At 45.6% G+C, this 22,665-nt stretch overlaps 1 protein-coding gene across 2 annotated transcripts; it reads left to right on the top strand.

Annotated features, from left to right (window-relative positions):
- Window positions 1–259: 259 nt before the first annotated feature.
- On the top strand, window positions 260–21,458 carry CYP26C1 (cytochrome P450 family 26 subfamily C member 1). 2 transcript variants are annotated; one of them, XM_081863246.1, is made up of 8 exons: window positions 260–938; window positions 1,313–1,585; window positions 2,323–2,547; window positions 3,239–3,514; window positions 5,757–5,912; window positions 13,272–13,835; window positions 16,045–20,445; window positions 20,691–21,458. In XM_081863246.1, the coding sequence occupies exons 2-7, from the start codon at window positions 1,349–1,351 to the stop codon at window positions 16,441–16,443; spliced, it is 1,857 nt and encodes a 618-aa protein (XP_081719372.1). In that variant the 5' UTR covers window positions 260–938; window positions 1,313–1,348; the 3' UTR covers window positions 16,444–20,445; window positions 20,691–21,458. The 2 variants fall into 2 exon arrangements, with proteins under 2 accessions (XP_081719372.1, XP_081719371.1); XM_081863245.1 differs by having other exon boundaries at window positions 260–1,585.
- Window positions 21,459–22,665: the final 1,207 nt, after the last annotated feature.

Here is a 22,665-nt window from a genome sequence, read left to right as displayed (position 1 = left end):
GAAGTGAAAGCTGACTGCTTTGCCTTTGTTACCAAGAAGTCTTATTACCCACAGATCTTTCTGCGCGCCCCTGCTCTGAATCATGCGCCCGCTTACCCGGGAGTAAGCCCCACTGAATTCAAGGGCGGGGGGAGGCTCATTTCTGAGTAGACCTGTCTAGGATCAGTAGGGGCGGGGGGCTTATTCCCAGGTCTCAGCTCCCCTGCCATAAAGTCCTGCATCGCTCACGGAGCCCGTCTAAGCAGCGCCTTCTGCTTCCAGTGAGACGCCTGGTTTTCCAAATCCAGGCGGGGCGGGTAGGGTCCCAGTGGGCTGCTCTTGGGTTACCTGCGAGGCGAGTCTCCCCCTCCCGAGACAGGAGAGGTCCGTCCCAGCAGCGCTTCCCTCCTCCTCCTCATCCCCCCTTTTCATCGCGGACCCTCTCAGGCGCCAATCGCAGCGCTTTCGGTCCCCCGTTTTAAATATGCAGCGGAGACGTCAGCAGGCGCACCCCCCAGCGAAGGTGGCTGGCCAATATCTATATAAATCTGTGCAACGCAGAGAATAGTTAAAAGGGGTGTGCGCGAAGAATGCTCCCAAAGAGTGTGAGAAGGAGCGTCCGAGCGCAGACGGTTTTTGACAGCTCGGCAGAGAAGGGGAAACGCGGAGGGGGATGAAGAAGAAGCCTCTTCAGAGTCCTCACCCCACGCGCGAGCAGCCTGGGCGGTCAAATCCTCTTTGGATGCCGAGGGGCTGACCGTCGAGGATGGGGCTCGTGGTGCTTGCAAGTGGGTCCGAGGGATCCCGATCCCAGGCACGCCGGTTCTGAGCAGAATGGCCCCCTCTCGCTCCCTGACCGCAAAAGGAAACGACGGTGCGCTGTAGTTTCCCCGATCCTTTCAAAGTAGGTTGCGATTCTTTCAGACGCGCAGTGGAAACGGGAAGAGACCCCCGCCGAGGTGAGAGCAAAGTGGCTGCGCTGTTGGGTTTCCTTTTATGGTTTTTTTGGGGGGGCGGGGGGAGACACACCAGGAGAGGTGTCTTGGAGGTCTCCTTGACACCTCCCTCCCGGTTTGAATCTCAGGTTTTGCGCGGGCGCACTCGCTTTGGATCGCAAGCTTTGCGCAAGATTCCTTTGGGGACTTTAATGGATGGGTGGCGAGGAAAAGCATCTTTGAATAAAAAGTGGCATTTTGGGCATGGGTTGGCTTCTTTGCTTCCAGTATGGTGAGTTGAACCCACCTCTATGGGAATCCTAATCCGGAGTAGGATGCCCTGGCATCTGGTAGCAGATTTTCCCTCTCCAATATTCCCTTTCTCTCTCCATCTCCAGCTGAAGCCACAGTCGGCCAGTGAATTCCTCCGGGCGATGCTGCCCAGCCCGAGCACGAAGATGCTGCCGCCGGTGGCAACCTCTGAGGATGCGCTCTCCTGGCTGGAGGCTGCGCTGGCCACCTGCCTGGCGGTGGCCTTCCTGCTGGCGCTGGCGCGGCACCTGTGGGCGCTGCGCTGGAGCCTGAGCCGAGACCGCGCCAGCGCCCTGCCACTGCCCAAGGGCTCCATGGGTTGGCCCTTCTTCGGCGAGACGCTGCATTGGCTGGTCCAGGTGAGCACCGGGGCGACGGCGGCCAGGGCAGGGCGGGGCAGGTAAAGGATGAGCCTCCTGGGCTTAGCGCAGCCAGGGCTGCAGGCGGGGGCTCAGCCCAGAGGCACTCTGCACATGATCAGGGCGCCGAAAAAGAGTTCTAGCGAGGGTGTCCCGCTCAAAGGAAGGTCCTACCGCTAGTCGCCCATTTCTCAGATTGGGAAAACAAAAGCCCTCGAACTGGAGGGGACGGGGGCTGGGCAAATCAGGGGTAGCTCAGTCGGTAGAGCATGAGACTCTTAATCTCATGGTCGTGGGTTCCGACATTGCATGGGAACCTGACTACATGGCCTTTGTGGTTCCTTCTAACTCTACAATTGCATGATTTTACGACGCATTTGCCCAGCTGTCAGTTCAGTGGGATTTATTCCCAAGCAGGTACGCCTAAGGCTATATCACTTCCAGAGGTGTTCCTCAATGCAGGGAGGAAAGCACTTTTGTGAGGCTCAGAGACACTCTTCACATGTCCCAGGGTTGAAGTTTAGGAATCATAATAAACCGATTCCCCACTCTGAGCCCACTCGGAGGCGAGCTCGGGCCGATGGTGCTCTTTCTCTGGAACCATAAAGGACTCAGCCCCGTGGGGAAAGCGCTCTTCGCTACCTCAGAGACAGCGTCGACTTTCTTCGCAAACTGTCTGAGAAGCTTGAGCCCAGGCCTGGGTGTCCATCCCTCTCTTTATCTGACTGGCTGTGCAGGGTTCCAGCTTCCACAGCTCCCGGCGGCAGAGATACGGCTCTGTGTTCAAGACGCACCTGCTGGGCAAGCCGGTGATCCGCGTGAGCGGCGCCGACAACGTGCGCAAGATCCTGCTGGGAGAGCACAGCCTGGTGAGCGCCCAGTGGCCTCTCAGCACCCAGATCCTGCTGGGCTCGCACACCCTCCTCAACGCCAGCGCCGAGGCGCACCGCCAGCGCAGGAAGGTAGGGGGCTGAGGGGCGCGTCGCTGGGGAGGGAACCGAGCCTGAAACCGAGCCTAGGCGCCCTCTGGGGAAGAGAAGGCAGCTCGCTGGCATTCATCTCCCCCTTACAGGTGTTGTTGGGTCCCCACTCCCACCAGCTTCAATCAGCACGGCCAATGGCGAGGAACCATGAGAGATGCGGTCCAGCAATATCTAGGGGCGGGGAGCCCTATAGCTAAAAGCTGGCTGTCGAAGTTTGTGCTAGGCGCTGTCGCAGATTCCAGTAGCCACGCAAAGGTTTAGGCCCGCGGCTTACGCAATTCTCTTGGTTGCTGCTAGGACTATACCACTTAGGGCTACTTACTGCTGGTGGCCGGGGTTGCAACCCCCCATTCTTACATTCTCTCTCTCTCTCTCATATAATTGAACACAGACAACGTCTCCCTGCTTAGGAAAGTTTCCCCACCCCATAGCTCACATTCAGACACGCGCAAAGTGGTATAGTCTGGGGAAGAATCTCGGCGGTTCTGGTGTTTGTACCGACTGGCCCATTTAAGAGACCAGAATGGGGGAAAGAATTGGGGGAGTGGTGAAGGGAAAAAATGGGTCTATGGCTTTGGGGCCCGATGTCCCTAGTAGCGACCGCCCCCCCCCCCCAAGTAATTTTACATCGCCCGCGGCGATTCTCTCCCTTCTCTTTTCGCCGCGTCAGATCCTGGTCAGAGTCTTCAGCCGCGCCGCCCTGGAGAGCTACCTGCCCCGCATCCAGAAGGTGGTGCGCTGGGAGCTGCGCGGCTGGTGCCGGCAGCCGGGCCCGGTCGCCGTCTATTCTTCCGCCAAGACCTTGACCTTCCGCATCGCCGCGCGGATCCTGCTGGGACTCAGCCTGGAGGAGAAGCAGTTCAAGGAGCTGGCTCGGACCTTTGAGCAGCTGGTGGAGAATCTCTTCTCCTTGCCGCTCAACATCCCCTTCAGCGGGCTGCGGAAGGTAGGGCTGCGTGCGCATGTGTGTGTGTCCCCAACCTCATCGCCATCCAAAGAACTAACTCCGACCATGATCACTTACCCCTATCTGTTCTGAAGTCCCGCTAATGCCACTGATGAGTGCAGAATCCTAGAACCCCTGGTCTAAAGTCTGTTTATGGCTGTATCCCTACCCTTTACATCGGATAGACCTTATTTATTACTATAATTCACATCTTTCTAGGCCGCCTTTCAAGACTATGGGTGTCCCAAGGCGGCTTTCCTCAATAGCAAGTATTAAAGTGAGTGAAAGACCCCTTTCTGGCCTATTTGGGGGTCGGAGGTAGGGTGAGGTTCTGGCTTTGAGCTCTCGGGAGCCCATCCTCTATCTATTCAGACCAAGCAGCTGGAATAATTTTCTGCTGGAAAGGTATTCTGCACCTGCTCAGAGATGCAGCTCTTGCGTATTTGTTTGTGTAGGCTATTTTAACGCCCCCTTTCCCCCCAAGCAGGACGCAATTAAGTTTTATAGCACAAATGAGACAGCAACCAACCTTTAAAGGCACAAAATCCCAATTAAAACAAAATAACCAGCTGCCTATTCTAAAGCCTTTGAAAAGGAAGGTTTTATTTTAAATGGATTTAATATTCACACGCGTTGCAACATTATATGTTCAGTTGCACATTGACTCTAATATAGAATGAACGGTGCGAAATTCAGTTGGAAAAGTCTGAATTGCCCAAGGTGTCCAGCTTAAAAGGGACAAACTCCGGCATCTGTCGCATCCTGCTGGAACACTGATCGCAACGCATAGGGGGCCACCACAAAAAAGGCTCTTTCTGCTTGACAAGCGGCAGAACTGCAAATTGGTTCTCATTCCCAGATCGCGAAGGTGGGGGAGGGCGCTGCCTGGACCTGAGCAGAGCATTGCATTTAGCGCCCAAAGGATTCGGAACCCAGCAGAGCCCATAAAGAACAGGCGCCAGTTCTAACCTGAGCGACAGGCTACTGGGCAGGCTGAGCTCTTTATTGGTCCAGATTCAAAGCCTGGTCGAAGCCATCCGGTTCCTTGCAACGGAACAGTTTCTGCGGCTTCTGCTCAAGACCTTTACTGGCTGTGAAGGGATTTTGGCGGCGCCGGTGGACGCGGAACGCAGTGCCGACCACCTCTCCTCTAAAACTAGGTCCCTTTGAATTCAATGCGTCTTGGTCTCTTTGAATTCCCTGGGTCTTACTCCCAGGTCAACAGAGATTTATGACTGCAGCCTAAGGGCCCCGTTGAATTTAACAGGACTTACTTCTGAGTAGACCTGACCAAGTTTCACTGCTCATTGGGGCTTATTTATTGATTTCCCAGGTCCATAGGATCGCAGCCTAAGGCTGTCTCATCACACCCAAGCGAGTTTCGTAGAAATCCATTGGCTTCCCCCGACAAGTAAAGCAATAATCCAAAACAGCATTATTTGAGTTGGAAGCAAATCCCATTTGAACTCTTTCCTTCAGAGTTAAGAGGATCGCATTCGCATTGCATAAAAAGCAAACAAGTTGTGTCCTGCGGTGTAAAGGCATCGTCAATGCAGAGTGCCTTTGTACGGTTACGGTGGCTGCCTGGTGGCGGAGGAAAAGGCAATGAGATCTCCTCGAATATCTTCCCCTTTCTCCTTTTTTTGCTTCCAGAAAGTCGTTCATGCCTGATCCATTTAAACACTGTCTCATCCGTGCTCCCATTGCACCGGCTGCGACGCCTTACAATTTAAGGATTTAATCAATTCCCTTCTTGGTATAATTTGGGATTGTTCACATAAACACACGCAAGTCTAGCGCAAGTTTGGGCCAGGTGTGGTGCCATTCATTTGGCATTTTCTTTAGCAACCAGTGGACTTTCAGGATCTCGGATTCCTCCACCCCCACCGTTGGAGTTCCCGGCTTCCTCTTATTACTCACCTTTTCAAAATTTGGCAGCTCAGCGGCTGAAGGCTTTGTAGTCTTCGGGATTTCCTTTCTCACTGCACTGATTATGGGTTTCGTTGGGCTGGATTGACAGGAACTTTCCCCGTTTCAGCGAAGGAAGAGGATATATGAAGCGCCGCTTCTAATTATAATGAGCTCCTACCCGGAGAAGTACGGTAAAAGATTGCCTGAACGTTCCAAGCAATAAGCGACTTCTGACTTCTTCGGCCTCCAAAGGCGCTAGACCTGTGTGTGTATGTGTCTGCGTCTGTGCCTTTCTCCTTAGCCATTGCTGTTTTCTCTCTGAACCCTTCAGGGAATAAAGGCCAGGAATCTGCTACACGAGTACATGGAGAAAGCCATCTCGGAGAAACTGAAGCAGAAGGATCCCGAGGCTCACAGCGACGCTCTGGATTTCATTATCAACAGTGCCAAGGAGCATGGCAAAGAATTTACCATGCAGGAGCTGAAGGTAACTTCCTTTAAGCCGCCTGGAGTGGCCGCAGTTGTCCCCTAGCTCACACAACCAAACACGGTCCTTTCCAAAATGACCATGTAAAGAAGTAAAAAAGGTGTAAGTGCCTCTGACCATGTGCAAAGGTCAGTTCTCTAGGTCCATCCCACACAGTCTACAAGCAAGACACAGGACTTCCAAGCACCTTTCCAAGTTAGTTCCAATCATATTATGGAAATAATAACTACATATGATGAAATAATTATTTCCACTCTGTCTGGCATGATCTTTGCTCTGCATCTTTTCTGTGGTGTTCAGTTAACTCACATTGACTTTGAACCAGGCATGGATCAGGATCATGGCCATTTGTTTATTATGGTTGTATTACGCTTTTCCTTGGGGAAATTCGAAGTGGTTTCTTGGCAGTACACACAAAGCATCCTAGGAATTGTGGTTTTTAACCTTTCACAAAACTACAATTCCCAGCACCCTTGACAAATTACATCCTCCGGGATTCTTAGCTCTAGCACTGTGACAGCATCCTGTTACCTCGAGCCGATGAATGTCAGTACTGCACTCAGTCACTGTAGTGACTGCGGTACTCTCCCACTTGCCACAGGGACAGATGGGTTTCACTGGGTGGGATTGACAGAAGGAGAACTTTCCTAATTTCAGCTAAGGAAGAGGATATATTGAGTGCTGAATCTGGTGTCTGGAGATCTGATATGGCCTCCTGCACTTATCCTGAATAGAATCCAGGGCTTAGGGTTGCCATATTTCAAAAAGTAAAAACCAGGACACCCCAAGCTTTTTTGATGGCATTTTTTTGCACAATTTAATCCCCATTGACAGTTTTCCAGGACATTTGACTGATTTCCGAAAAACAATCCAGATGCAATTTTCGGAGGCAAAATCCTGGACATGGCCTGGAAAATCAGGACTCATGAGCAGCCCTGCAAGGCTGGGTGTGGAGATTTTTGCAGCAAATGGTTTGAAGTGGAGTTTATTTGATTTCTCTACACCAGATCTCTTTCGCCACGTATCATATTGAACTGAATTATTATAAATAGCAGCCTTGAGCAGAAGCTATTTTTTCTTGAAAATTCAGTACAGTCCCAAACACACTTTAGGGGAAGAGGTAAAAAATCAGTTTCAAAGAAGTGAGACTTCTTTCTGTGCCTCTGATCACCCATCAGGAACCACATCAATAGGAGTAATCTTTAAAGGACAGAATAGAGTTGGGGATTGTGCTGTTTTTATTTTAATTTTAAGTCATTCTTGTTTTGACAATTGAAATCGATTGGAATGGTCAGAGTAAGTGTTTCCAGGATCCAAACGATAAACAGAACCACATGAGCTGGTTGATGGGATTCCAAATGACATAAGCAGCTGTCTAAACTAGAAAGGCCTCTTTCCAGACAATGAAGTATGTGCCATGCCACGCTGACTCCCCTGTAATAGGTGGTGACTTCAGACTTCACTGAAGTCAACGATTACCCATCTGCATGGCTATTTTGCCAAATTAGCTTTGCTAGGATTGTGTGTGAACTGGTCTATTCTGTAAACCAGAGTTGGGGAACCTGCAGCTTCCAGATGTTGTTGGACTCCCATCTTCCCCAGCCAGTGTGTCCAGAGATGATAGGACAGGCATCACCAACCTTTGACCCTCTAGATGTTTTGGCCTACAACTCCCATGATCCCTAGGTAACAGGACCAGTGGTCAGGGATGATGGGAACTGTAGTCCAAAACATCTGTGGGCCAAAGGTTGGGAATTCCTGTGATAGGAGGTGCCACCCAGCAACATCTGGAGGGCCACAAGTTCCCCACTTCTCCTGTGAATGCAAAAAGAGATTGATTGGAGCACACATAATTTTCATATTTTCTTATCAGCAAAAAGAGAACCTTTCCAACATTTGTTGCTTAAACCAGGCTCCCTCAAACTCGCCCCCCCAGATGTTTCTGGCCTACAACTCCCATGATCCCTAGCTAGCAGGACCAGTGGTCAGGGATGATGGGAATTGTAGTCTCAAAACATCTGGAGGGCTGAGTTTGAGGAAGCCTGGCTTAAACAATGATATAAGAAAGATTGACATGGGGATCTGCTGCCCCTATGGATCCTGCCGCCTGAGGTGGTCAGCTCACTTGGCTTCATGGGTTGTCTGGTCCTGTACTCAAATTCCCATCAGCCTCAGCCAGGAGGCCAGTGGCCAGGGATTACAGTCAGGGATGATGGGAGGTATAGTCCAACCAGAGGATCACAGGTTAGACTCTGGATTTAATGGATGGAGAGGGGCTCTTGATACTGGATTTAATAGTCTTATGGAGGTAACGTGCATCCTTAGATGGTACCATCCTTAGATGGTAACATGCATCAGTTCACTTAAAAATGCTGTAAGCCAGCTCTGCTGTACTTGCTGCCATAGGCGCCGACTCCATGGGGCCTGAGGGGGCCCGAGCCCCCTCAAAAATTGGTGTCCCATGATCTCACCGGGCAGTGCCATTGCCTCGCTGCAGGAGATTCTCTAAGAAACCATCAGTCTTGCCCAGAGACTCTGGTCATCCATGGAAAAGACAACAAAGACAGGGATTCCAATCCACCTCTTCCTCCCAGGCTGGAAGGAGAACTAGACAGAGAGGCAAAGAGGGAAGTCAGAGTCCCTAAGTTGGGTCCCATTGCTAGAGCAGCCCAAGGAACTGTCCATGAGACTACAAACTGCCCTTGCTCAGCAGCCAAACAAGAAGAAGCAAACCAAGTCCTTGGCGAGCTGGAAAGACATGAGCACTATTGTCAGTCTTACTTGACCCTGGAGAAGATGAGCCGCCTGCGGTACTTGGATTGTGTCATCAAGGAAGTGCTGCGTTTGCTGCCCCCAGTGTCCGGAGGCTATAGGACAGCCTTACAAACCTTTGAACTGGATGTGAGTTGTGCGGCTTGCTGCGTGGGTTGCTTTTGTGGATGTGCATGGAATTTGGGCTGGGTTGAGTTGGGTTTCACAAGGTTAGTCTGATCACTTCATAGGGGGCATGGCAGCCACCTTTATAGGGACCTTGGGAGGAACAGGTACTTAAGAACAAAATGTCTCTGCAACTTCTTTGTTGGAACTGTAACGGTTTGAACCTTCCCCGAAAAAGACGTCAAGTTTTTCATATCCTGAAGAGAGAACAATTAGACCTAATATGTTTGCAAGAAACTCATATTGCCAGGATACACAGGAAACTGTTGATAAACAAGAGACTTGGACAGGAATTTATTTCATCAGACAAAGTGAAGAAAAGAGGCGTGGTGATCTACGCAAAAGAAAAATTGGTTCCAAAAATGATATTTAAAGATGAACAAGGAAGATACCTGGCAATTGAAATACAAATTCAAGGAGAAAAAATTTTGATAGTTGGAGTTTATGCGCCAAATGAAGGGAAGGCCGAATTCTTTAAGAAGTTGCATGAGACTTTAATGGACTTTTTAGACTATAAAATCGTAATGATGGGAGATATGAATGGAGTTGTCTCCACAAACATGGATAAAGCACAGAGACAAGTGATTTCTAAGGAAGGGAGACTACCAAAGATCTTTTTTGAAATGACTGAAACTATGGACTTGATTGACATTTGGAGAACAAGAAACCCTCTCGAGAGAGAGGGAACCTTTTTCTCTGAAGCAAAAATGACATGGACAAGAATTGACCAAATTTGGGTTACTAGTAGCCTGGCGCCAAGAATAAAAAAAGTAGAAATCTGCCCAAAAACCTGCTCCGACCATAACGCTGTAAAGATGGAGATGAAATTAACAACAACTGGATCCTTTAGATGAAGAATGAATGACAGCCGATTTAGAGATGAAGAGATTTACAAGAAGGCCCAAAAAACATTGAAAGATTACTTTGAGATAAATTTGAGAACAGAAGTGGAGAAAAGAACAGTTTGGGACGCTAGCAAAGCCGTGATGCGAGGTTTCCTAATCCAACAGAACTCTATAAAGAGGAAAAAACAAAATGAGAGGAAAGAAAATTTTTTAGAAAAAATGAGAGAAGGAGAAAAGAAATTGAGGTCTAAACCAAAGTCGCATGAGATTCTCAGAGAAATAAAGTATTATCAGATGCAATATATGGAACTGATGAACCAAGAAATAGAATGGAAAATAAAGCAAATGAGACAAAAGACATTTGAATCAGCAGATAAATGTGGGAAACTTCTGTCATGGCAATTGAAAAAGAGGCAGAAATTGAACACTGTGACAAGCCTAGAAATCGACGGAAAGATCATCCACAAACCTAATGAGATAAGTAATTGTTTTCAAAGCTTTTTTAAGAAATTGTATGCACAAGGGCCAGTTAACGAACAAGAAATAGAAGAATTTATTAAAAAATATGGCCTACCAAAAATTTCGGAACAAAGTAAAATGATTCTGAATGAGAAAATAACAGAACAAGAAATAGAGGGTGCCATTCAGAATATGCAATTGGGAAAATCACCAGGACCAGATGGCTTGACGGCTAGATACTACAAAGCGCTGAAGGAATGGTTAATACAACCACTGAAGGAAGTCTGTAATGAAATTTTGGAGGGGAAAAAGGCACCTGAATCGTGGAAAGAGGCTTTCATCTCACTTATACCGAAAACAGAGACTGAAAAGAACCAGGTCAGAAACTACCGCCCTATATCTTTACTTAATGTGGATTACAAAATTTTTGCAGACATTTTGGCAAAAAGACTGAAGAGAGTGTTGTTAGGGGAGATTCATAAGGACCAAACTGGCTTTCTCCCAGGGAGACATATGTCAGATAATGTGAGGAATATTATAGACATTTTGGAGTTGTTAGAAGTTGACATTAACAGGAAGGCTGTTTTGATTTTTGTGGACGCGGAGAAAGCCTTTGACCATATTTGTTGGAGTTTTATGAAGAAGAATCTCCAAGGGATGGGGGTAGGCCAAGGTTTTGAAAACGGTATAGGTGCAATATACTCTAAGCAAAAAGCAAAGCTAATTGTAAATAATGTGGTAACGGAAGAAATATCCATAGAAAAAGGTACACGGCAGGGATGCCCAATATCCCCTTTGCTTTTCATTTCAGTCCTGGAGGTTTTGTTAAACATGATTAGAAAGGACCAGTTGGTTAAAGGAGTTCAGGTCGGAGTCAGACACTACAAACTAAGAGCATTTGCAGATGACCTAGTATTGACCTTGCAACAGCCAGACACTAGTACCAAAAGAGTATTAGAATTAATTGAGATATTTGGTCAAGTAGCAGGATTTAAATTGAACAAACAAAAAACGAAAGTGCTGGGAAAAAATTTAACAACGGAGGAAAGAGAGAAATTTCAGAACGAAACAGGTTTGGAAATAACGAAAAAAGTGAAATACCTGGGGATAAACTTAACATCTAAGAATGTGAATTTATTTAAGGATAATTATGAAAAATGTTGGTTAGAAGTAAAGAAAGATCTAGAAATTTGGTCAAGGTTGAGACTTTCCTTGTTAGGCCGAATTGCTACTATTAAGATGAATGTATTGCCTAGAATGTTATTTTTATTTCAGACGTTGCAGATCTTGGACAAGATGGACTGTTTCAAGAAGTGGCAGAAAGATATATCAAAATTTGTCTGGCAGGGCAAAAAGCCCAGAATAAAATTTAAGATCTTAACTGATGCAAAAGATAGAGGGGGGTTTGCCCTGCCGGACTTAAGACTTTATTATGAATCGGCAGCTTTCTGCTGGCTGAAACACTGGCTACTTCTTGAGAACACAGACATTTTGGATCTGGAAGGGTACGATAATAACTTTGGCTGGCATGCATACTTATGGTACGATAAGGCAAAGGTGTATAAAGGTTTCAAAAATCATATTGTTAGGAAAGCATTATATAATGTTTGGATCCGATATAAAGATCTGTTGGAAAGTAAAACTCCCAGGTGGCTGTCACCAATGGAAGCCAAGGAGGTGAAAAAACTTAATATGGATTCTAAATGGCCAAAATATTGTGAAATCTTAGAACATGATGGTGAGAGAGTTAAACTTCAGAGTTATGAGAAATTAAAGTCCAAAGTTCGAGATTGGTTGCACTATCATCAGATAAATGAGACATTTAAACAGGATAGGAAAATAGGATTTCAGAAAGAGAGGTCAAAATTAGAAACAGAACTGTTAGAACCCAATACTAAGAATTTGTCAAGAATGTATAATTTGCTGTTGAAATGGAATACACAGGATGAAACGGTGAAATCAGCTATGATTAAATGGGCACAAGACATCGGTCATGACATTATGTTTGCTGACTGGGAACAGTTATGGACCACTGGTGTTAGATTTACCGCATGTAATGCTTTGAAAGAAAACATAATGAAAATGATCTATAGGTGGTACATGACCCCAGTCAAGCTTGCAAAAATCTATCATTTGCCCAATAATAAATGTTGGAAATGTAATGAGACTGAAGGTACTTTTTACCACCTTTGGTGGACCTGCCCGAAGATTAAAGCTTTTTGGGAAATGATCTATAATGAAATTAAGAAAGTCCTTAAGTGGACCTTTCCTAAGAAACCTGAGGCTTTTCTCTTGGGCATGGTTGGCCAATTGGTGTTAAAGAGGGACAGGACTTTTTTTATGTATGCTACCACAGCAGCAAGAATTCTTCTGGCAAAGTATTGGAAGATGCAAGAACTACCTACTCTGGAAGAATGGCAAACAAAGGTGACGGACTTTATGGGACTGGCTGAGATGACTGGCAGAATCCGCGACCAGGGGAAGGAGACAGTGGAAGAGGACTGGAAGAAATTTAAAATATATCTTAAAAACTGTTGTAAAATTGAGGAGTGTTAAGATGTCAAGGGGTAAGAAGCAGAGAATTACAGCTGTAATTAACAAATTAAAGAAAACTTAATGAAAGGGAACTATAGATAAATTGACTAAAGGGTTGCTAAAGAATCGTAAAACAAGGATGCAGTGATGGGGAGGTATGGGGAAGTCGAAGGAAAGAAGGTGCATGAAAATAAGATTATGAAGTTATACATGTTTAAATGTTTTGTATGTTTTTGTTTTGTGTTTCGCTTGTCTTTATTATGTGTTTGGAAAATGAATAAAAATTATTATATATATATATAAAAAATCCTGGCTACGCCCATGGCTCTGATCACCAAAACTGTCACCTCAACAATTTCTTATGGATGCTCATGTTTTCCTGGCCAGGTTGGAATAAAAAAATGATGCGAGTTTTCTGGTTCCCCCGAGCTTGAAAGCTCTAACAATGTTATATTTGAATTCTAATCACAATGTGTGTGCCTGCCTGACTTGGACGCACAAGTGGACTCTGTCTTAAATGGCTTGTGGGTGTCATGCCAAAATAAAGCGTATTTAATCTCACTCCCAATGGCTTATCTTGCAGGAGTCTGCGATTGAATTGATCTTTGCTGCTTTCTTCACCACCGCCAGTGCTACTACTTCCATGATCCTCCTGTTGCTGAAACACCCCTTGGTCATAAAAAAGATTCAGCAGGAGCTGGTGTCCCATGATCTCACCGGGCAGTGCCATTGCCTCGCTGCAGGAGATTCTCTAAGAAACCATCAGTCTTGCCCAGAGACTCTGGTCATCCATGGAAAAGACAACAAAGACAGGGATTCCAATCCACCTCTTCCTCCCAGGCTGGAAGGAGAACTAGACAGAGAGGCAAAGAGGGAAGTCAGAGTCCCTAAGTTGGGTCCCATTGCTAGAGCAGCCCAAGGAACTGTCCATGAGACTACAAACTGCCCTTGCTCAGCAGCCAAACAAGAAGAAGCAAACCAAGTCCTTGGCGAGCTGGAAAGACATGAGCACTATTGTCAGTCTTACTTGACCCTGGAGAAGATGAGCCGCCTGCGGTACTTGGATTGTGTCATCAAGGAAGTGCTGCGTTTGCTGCCCCCAGTGTCCGGAGGCTATAGGACAGCCTTACAAACCTTTGAACTGGATGTGAGTTGTGCGGCTTGCTGCGTGGGTTGCTTTTGTGGATGTGCATGGAATTTGGGCTGGGTTGAGTTGGGTTTCACAAGGTTAGTCTGATCACTTCATAGGGGGCATGGCAGCCACCTTTATAGGGACCTTGGGAGCCATGGGAAACACCCTCCTTTCCCAGTGATGCTATGTGTTTATCCTACTTGGGGACAGAAGAAGTTGCAAGAAACAATAGGGGCACTTGGGGTTCACAAGTTAGAAACCTAATGGCCCCTGGGGTTTGCTGTGAGAAAGTATGATTGATAGAGTGCAGAAACTGGAATTGGGAGGGGGGGCAGGGAAGCATGGGAGAGATGCAATGAACAGGAGACCCCGGTAGTGGATAGCTAACTGGGATGGCTTGTGAGAATGAAAGCAATTGTGAAGAAGGTCCCATTAAGTTTCAGTGAATAAACCATAGAACTGATTACTGAGACAGGTGCCTCAAGAGATAGACAGCTGGGGATTGGTAGGGTGCAATTGTTCAGGTCTCGGGTGGCGCTGTGGTCTAAACCACTGAGCCTCTTGGGCTTGCCAATCAGAAGGTCGGCAGTTCGAATCCCCATGACGGGGTTCAGCTCCCATTGCTTGGTCCCAGCTCCTGCCAACCTAGCAGTTTGAAAGCATGCCAAAAGTGCAAGTAGATAAATAGGTACCACTCTGGCAGGAAGGTAAATGGTGTTTCCGTGCGCTGCTCTGGTTTTGCCAGAAGCAGTTTAGTCATGCTGGCCACATGACCCGGAAAAACTGTCTGCGGACAAACGCCGGCTCCCTTGGCCTGTAAAGTGAGATGAGAGCAGCAACCGCAGAGTTATCTGCGACTGGACTTAACTGTCAGGGGTCCTCTACCTTTACCTTTTACCAAAATGAATATGGCCACCCTGGATGTTCATTAGACTAATTAGCAGGATTGCTGCCATTACAAGTATTGCAACTGGAGCATCTATTGTGGAGACTAGTAGTCGGCAATGGAAGCTGTGCTTGAAGAATGTTTAAAGATTCATAAACTGAAAGATTGCTGCAAGTGTGTTCCCCACAAAGTACTTGATTTAACATCAGGGTTAAAAGGGACCTAACTCTCCATAGCTGCAACAAACTCCTCATAGTTATAATTTTCTAGGTGATTCCGCCTCAAGCTGTGGCTCACAGAACTACCAAACTGCTCTTTTAATCAGCTCAGATACCATTTCAAGTAAACTTGATTGAAGGCATTACAAAAAAACCCCCCAAAACATTCATGCCAAAATCAATGACCTCTTGTGCAGGACATGGAGTACTAGTCTCAATTATATATTTAAATAAACTCCCAGAAAAGTGTGTGCTCTGGATCAAGCCTCATCTTGTTGTTGTTATAGCATCAAATAGAAGGTGCCATCCAGTATGTGTTTATTTAGCAAAATGTACATACGACTTGATTGTCACAAAACCTCAAAGCAATAAATAGCACAACATGCTTGCTAAGTTGCCTTTGGCTGCCTGCATATGTGCCGGTAGGAGAGAAAGTGTGATAATGTGCATCCGAAAGTTGTACACCCCTTGAAAATTAACATAGGCTGTTGACCCATCTAGTTGGGCTTCAAGCAGAGGTCTTCCCCAGCCCTGCTGCCTGAAATCACTTTTTAGTTATGCCTCACCGATAATGGGAGCTGTCACACTGCATAAGAATTAAATTATGTGCCAAATATTGTAAGCATTGCTGCAGAGTAGTCTTTAGGTGCTGTGTCAGCTAGATTTATTCTTGCCTGGCTCTTACACTTGTTAGGATTAGCATGCTCTCAAGGTGTTGCAAGACCCACACCCTTCATCAAAGATAGAGGTCAATGTGGCAGGGGGAAATTAACAGGTTTTCTGTCAAATATTTGTTGCATACCCATTTCTATTCGACTGTTAAACGGGATTTTGAATACTTCAGTGTACATTCCCTGAAGTTGTAATTCACACATCACTGAAACCGTGGTATTTCTGCACCGCCCATTATAGGTCTCTTAACATCTTAATAGGCTTGAGCTTCTGCTCAAGGGTAATGGTATGGGTGAGTTGAATTTGTGAGGCTTCCTCAAAGATGGGGGGGCAGGTCTGTCCTTGGGGATGCTCTAGTCTAGAAGTTGCTTCTTTTCTCCTTCCCTTTGCAGGCTGCCCTCTGCAGGTTGCTGTCTCTGGTGCTGATTTTGTTGTCTCCTTCCTGCAGGGCTGCCAGATTCCCAAGGGCTGGAGCGTGATGTACAGTATTCGGGACACACATGAGACCGCCAGCATCTATCAGAGTCCACCAGACATGTTTGACCCGGAGCGGTTTTGGGTGCCACAGGAGGAACGGGAAGAGCACAAAGGAGCTGGCCCCGTCCGCTTTCACTATATCCCCTTTGGTGGGGGAGTCCGAAATTGCATAGGCAAAGAACTGGCCCAGATGGTCCTCAAGTTGCTTGCTATTGAGCTGGTCAGCACAGCCCGCTGGGAGTTAGCCACAGCGCACTTCCCTAAGATGCAAACGGTGCCTATTGTGCACCCGGTGGATGGCTTGCAGCTCTACTTCCATCCTCTGAAGCAGGGAAGAGAAAGCAGCGGAACCAGCAAGACAGAGACTTGAGAACCATAAACCTCACACGCATTTCCAGCTGAGGATCATGGCAGAACATGTTTCCAGGACAAAACATACGTCCTCTCCCAGTGTAGGTTTTTTCAGCTGGTGCAAGCCCATTCCCTGTCTGTTGGTTGTGGGAGGGGAAAGGATGAAGTCCCTGTCTGTGGTCCTTAATGGGCTGTGAGTTTCCTGTTAGCATCCATTCAGAGACATGCATCTTTCTTAGTTGCACTTTTTGTTTGTGTGTGTGTGTGTGTGTGTGTGTGTGTGTGTGTTTGATGCCACTTTGGGATCCAGTTAGAGAAATCACGGTCCAAAGTTAGATGTCTCAGAAGGAATCCTAGGAAACATTGTTGTCAGTTTTCTATTAGGAGAAGCAAAGGATGTATAGGTCAAGTAGGTCTTGTGTAGGTCAAGTAGAGGGTTTGTTACCTGAGAGTGTTCTGCATTGATAGTAGACCTAACCTGCTCCTGGAAAAGATTCTTCAGAGCTCCTTGCAGCTTAGGACAAGATTGCACCTCTGTTATCACAATGTAGTGGTGGGTCTGTTCCTGATGGGAAGGAAAGTCAATCAACCACTTGCCTACCAAATAGATATGCTGTAAGTATATTGCAAGGCAGACTTGGGAACTGTCAAATGAGTGGTGGTGGTAGTGCCTATCAGAGGGCAGGTGAAGGAGAAGACGGTATGTGGATACACATATAGGTCTACTCAGGTGGAGTTCAGTGGCACTGACTCCCAGGTTAAGTGTGCCTGGGATTGCAGCCTGATTCATCTGCCAGATGGCATTGCTATGGGCTGGTCTTAATTTCACACCATTTAGAAATGCAGACTAGTTATGGATTTGGGATACTAGGCTGTTAGGAGAAATATGGGAAGGATTTCTTAGGTATGGTTTGCATCATGCATATATGTTATTCGATTTCTTATTTCTTCATACTTCATAGCTGAATGTATGAGCCAACTCCACTGAAAACACTGAGGTGATATATAGATCCTATTTCTGGCATTCTGACCTGTGATGGCTCCTTGGTAAATTCAAGTCATTAGACAATGATCATGCACTTAATCAAGCTTCACTTGGTCATTGGTCTGCTCAAGATGCTCTCTAGAAGCTCACACCAAACTGCCAACAGGGTACAGTTCCCACAATGATGGCACTCTGCCCCCCAACCCCCCCGATAAAATAGCAGTGGTTGGGTTTAAATTAGTTCCAACTCACAAAGCAACTGGTTTGTAGATTGTGGCTTATGAGCACATACCTTTAATTCTGTACCCCCGTTCATTATAGGCCAATGCTGTGTATTGTATAAAATCTCTTATTCCTGAGAGGTGTCTCTGAAGTCCTCTGGAAATCTTTTGGCTCAAGAGTGCTTTTAGTGCTCCTCTCCAGCTGATTATGAAAGCACTTCATAGAAATGGGGAAAAATGTGAGTGGGTTATGCTGCTGGTGTGAGCCAAGGAGGAGTGGATAGTGGAATTGTAGAAGTGAAGTGGTATATGTGGTTAATTTCAACCTGTGGACAGCTCCCATGCAAATGTCCAAGTGTGTAGGGTGCTGCTTTAGTGACATGGGTTGGACAAGATGTCTTGGTAGCTTACAATATTGCAATAGCATCTTCCGTTTCTGATGGAGATCTGCTTAAAGCTACTGCTAGGAATTGCCACCTCTAGTGGCCCATGGATTGCGGCATTTAAGATCATTTGAGAAGAAGAAAACCAGGCTGCTGGCTGTGAATTAGAAACTCCGAAAGAAGATAATTTTTTTTAAAGGAAACATGCAGGCGGTATGAATCTGTGGTGTGCAGGGCTGCAATGGGCATTCCTATTACTTGTAGACAGCAAGAAATACTGTCTTGTTAGGGACTTAGTTCTTGCTGTACACCTGTACACACTTCATGTTTCAGGTGGGGGTTACTTGATTAAATGCTATTCCATACAAAAACTGCCATGCCTGATAGAAAGCTAGCCTAGAACGCTTGTTTTTGACATGTCAATTTTCTGTGCACATGACTTTTTTTGAATTGAGGAACTTTTCATCATGTGGGCTCCCCCTGCCAGCAGCCCGAAGTAGTGCAGTCCAGGCACATGTTTGCCACCTCCTTGAGAACAAGGCCTTCCTAATAAGCAGCACTTCAAAGGTGTCCTTGTAATTCTGTCTTCCCTTAGGATGTATACACCTCAAGTAGCCTAGATGCACCAGATGTTGTATAGTGGTGTTGTATGTTCAGCATTGTACTGTGGTGACCACCATGCTGCTACAGACTTGCAATAAACGTTTGAGGTAACTTTGCTGTAGAGAACATAGCCCCCAGGTGAAATTCTGTACAAGTTTTCACCAGGGACAAGATCTTTCAGGAATGAACCGTGTCAGAAAGATGTCCTGTCCAGTTTTGTTTATTAAAAATGTTTGTCATGACACACTGAGTAGTTGAGAGCTGGACTTGCCTTGGAGCATTCCGATAAGAACTTCACCTGATTTTTGAGCCAGAACACCCATTAACCCTGCCATAATCATGCCTTAGGAAACACAAGAACACAACAAGAGCTCACCAAAACAGGCCAATGGCTCATCTAGTCCAGCTTCCTGTTCCCACAGCAGTCAACCAGATGTATTCCCTTCCCAGGGAAGACCTGAGAAATAATCTCTGTTAACAGTGGCTGGCATTCACAAAAAATGATCCTTGTTGTATACTGACAAAGCAAGAAGATTTTAATTTGAGTCAAAAGTACTACGAGAAGGAAAGTATGCCTGTTCGCCTTTTAGCATAGCAATTAACACTGCAATCCTAACCATGTGTTCTCACAAGTAAGTCCTATTGAATTAAATGGGTCTTATGGACAGGTTAGTTGGGGCTGGATTGCAGCCTTAATTCTCAAGAAAGCCCATCTATCATTGCACCAATGACTAAGGCTGAAAAATCTGGTCTTCTAAAGACCATTGGTGTGATTTATTCTCAACAAAAAACAAAATTTTAAATTATTCTGACAACTATTGAAATTAGTTCAGGTGTTCACAGGACAGTCTGTGTTAACAGCAGAAGGGCACATTCTTCCTTATGTGAAATATGAGGAAATGCAGCTTTTAAAATATTGAACCTGTTAGGTTGCATCAGGGGCACCAAGTCCCACCCACACTCAATCTAACCTTTTTTTCTTTTCTGTATTGAGATTTGAACATCCTGGCCCATCCACCTACACTTTATCTGTTGTTGGCAGCAAAGCTAAAGTTTGGATTGCCCCCAAAGTGGAGCTCACCAAATTAAAGTTGTAGAACTAAGCTGGAGGCTTTCCTCCTTACGAAGAGACCATCTACTGAGTGTATCCAAGATCTTGATAGCTCAGCATTACAACCTTGGAAATACAGAACAGCATGCCTATTAGTGTCCTATGAAAGAAGCCCTCAGGATGCAATCTTAGACATCCTTACGTGGGAATAAGTCCCATTGAACTCAGTGGGACTTGGAAGTAAGCCAGGAGTGGGGCATCTCCCAACCTGAGGGCCACACTCCTTCATGGCAAATATTCTGGGGACCACATGCCAGTGCTGGGTGAGGCAAAAGTAGACAGAACAGCAGACATGACCTTTAACTTTGTACAGTAGGCCACAGTCCTCCCTGCAAAAGCCATAGGTACTGGGGTATAATTTTGTTTAATGCACAGCTTTGACACCAATGGATGTATGGATGCTCATTTTAATGTCATTTCAGTTCTAAGTAATGGCTACTGATGCTCTTGTTCTTTTGTGCATGACAGCATCTGTTCCAGATTTTTATTTGGTTGGATGGCACCTTGTAAGCCTCCTTCTGGCAACTCCTGCAGCCCAAGGTGCTGCCAAACATATTGCTCTGCTTTCCTTTGGACCACATCAGTGAGGCTGAGAGGAGGGTCTTGCCATCTTGGCAGCCCAGAACCTTCATATCCATGCGCTCCATTCTCTCTTGAGACAGACGAATGCCAACTATATACCACAAGTTTCTCATAAATAACAAAACAAGTTAGTACAGTGGTACCTCGGGTTACATATGCTTCAGGTTACATACGCTTCAGGTTACAGACTCCGCTAACCCAGAAATAGTGCTTCAGGTTAAGAACTTTGCTTCAGGATAAGAACAGAAATCAGCCTCCGGCGGTGCTGCGACAGCAGGAGGCCCCATTAGCTAAAGTGGTGCTTCAGGTTAAGAACAGTTTCAGGTTAAGTACGGACCTCTGGAATGAATTAAGTACTTAACCAGAGGTACCACTGTACAGACATTACTGATAACTAGTTCATCCTACTAGTTATATGCACACAACAGAGTTATTTCCAGGTAAGAAGCAGTTGTCAAACTTAAAATATCGCCATTTTCTCCACCTGGTGGCATTTAAAACAAACTACAACAGAATGCATCTTTGAGTTCAGTTATTTCTAATCACTTTAAAGGGGTCTGTGACTGTATAATAACTGGTTGATTGTTTCTAATTGCTCTGTGGTTTGGACAGGAGAGGGGTTTTTTAAGCATTAAGCTCAATAACAAGAGGAGACAAAACAAACTTTCTTTGTGATCAATTTTACACCTCTTTGCTTCAGTGGATGGAGAGATGAATCATCCCATCGTTTCCACTCCTGCCAATTTTTACTGAAGACCAGCTTTCCACAACCTGGTGCCCTTGAGATATTTTGGACTACAACTTCTACCAGCTCCAGTCCAGTCCAGTCTCAGGTTGGGGAAGGATGCTTCAGATGATCACTATGTCTGAAATTAACTCCTAATTTTAGTTATATTCCCTCTCTTGCAGCTGAAACAAATTTGGGGAAAACATCGTCCTAACTCAGTTGTGTTTTACAAAATGTTAGGAATTTGTTTTCTGATAATTTGAATCCACTCACAGAGACAGGTGTGAATACTCTTAGGCTTAGGAGGAGGAGTTAAGGGGGAAAACAAAATTGGCAAATTAATACTGGAAAGTATTGCCTTAAAATTAATAAGCAAAGACAAATGTCAAAGCCAAAAAGCAAACCTTAAATTTTGAAAAAGGCTGAACTTTGAGTATGTAAAAAGCTTCATTTCTAACTCCTCCCTGTAGATTTATAAAAATTGCTACCTACCCAGCTTCCAATGCTCTTCAATTCACCATGTCATCAGGTGGACATGGCACTTTCCTTTGTGCAATTTTTAAAACTGTGAATGGATCCATTCTTCTGTCCAGAGCCAGTTTTTAAGGCAATATATTCATACTTCTGTTTTGTGGGCCCCAAATACTAGGTTTATTTATTTGTTTGTTGAATTTATATACCACCCTATACCCGGAGGTCTCAGGGCAGTTCACAGAAAAGATCACAATATATAAAATCAAAATAAGAACAATAACCCAATAACACCTCCCCCTCCAAAAGAGTCACTTTTTAAAAGGGTATAGAATGTCATTCAGGTCAACCAAAGGCCTGGTTAAAAAGGAACGTTTTCGCCTGGGGCCTAAAGGTGTATAATGAAGGCGCCAGGCGAACTTCCCTGGGATGAGCATTCCACAGATGGGGAGCCACTGCAGAAAAGGCCCACTCTCATGTTGCCACCCTCCAGACCTCTCGAGGAGGAGGCACACAAAAATGGGCCTCAGAGGATGATCTCAGGGTCCGGTTAGGCTCGTATGGAAAGAGGCAGTCCTTAAGGTATTGAGGTCCTGAGCAGTTTAAGGCTTTATGGGTCAAAACCAGCACTTTGAGTAGGGCCCAGAAACTAATTGGTAGCCAGTACAGTCAGTTCTCATTATGGTGAGGTCTTGTTAGCCGTTATTATGTTTAAACAGAAACACTATTGCTGCAACCCCTGTCCTAGGTAAAATTTGCCTAAAATATTATCTTGAATACTGACTGTGATGAATTGATAGTGTGTAGCTGTACCATAATATTCCAGTGTTATTGCCAGTAAATGGCTGGCTTAAAATGGAGTTAGCAGAGGTGAAAGTATCCTCTGCTTTGTTCTTATCACCAGATAATCAATCATGAAATGAAACAAGCATTTAAACATACAGTTTTCTTTAAAATATCTTATCTTATATAAGGTTATCTTCTTCTGCTTCCTGCTATGATTGCCACTGTTTTTACTTACACTGTAAGACACTCAGAACAGAAATTCAGCAGATGGAGCACTACCTGTATAATATTTAATGTTTCAGAAACCCACATCTGCAGAATATTTGGTAGTCCTGCAGTTGTTAATCCTGCTTCCTATCAGGGGCCTCTGGA

The sequence above is a fragment of the Podarcis erhardii genome (genome assembly GCF_964252035.2).
Source record: "Podarcis erhardii genome assembly, chromosome: 5".
Lineage (NCBI taxonomy): Eukaryota > Metazoa > Chordata > Lepidosauria > Squamata > Lacertidae > Podarcis > Podarcis erhardii.
This window is presented reverse-complemented; position numbering and strand designations above follow the sequence as displayed.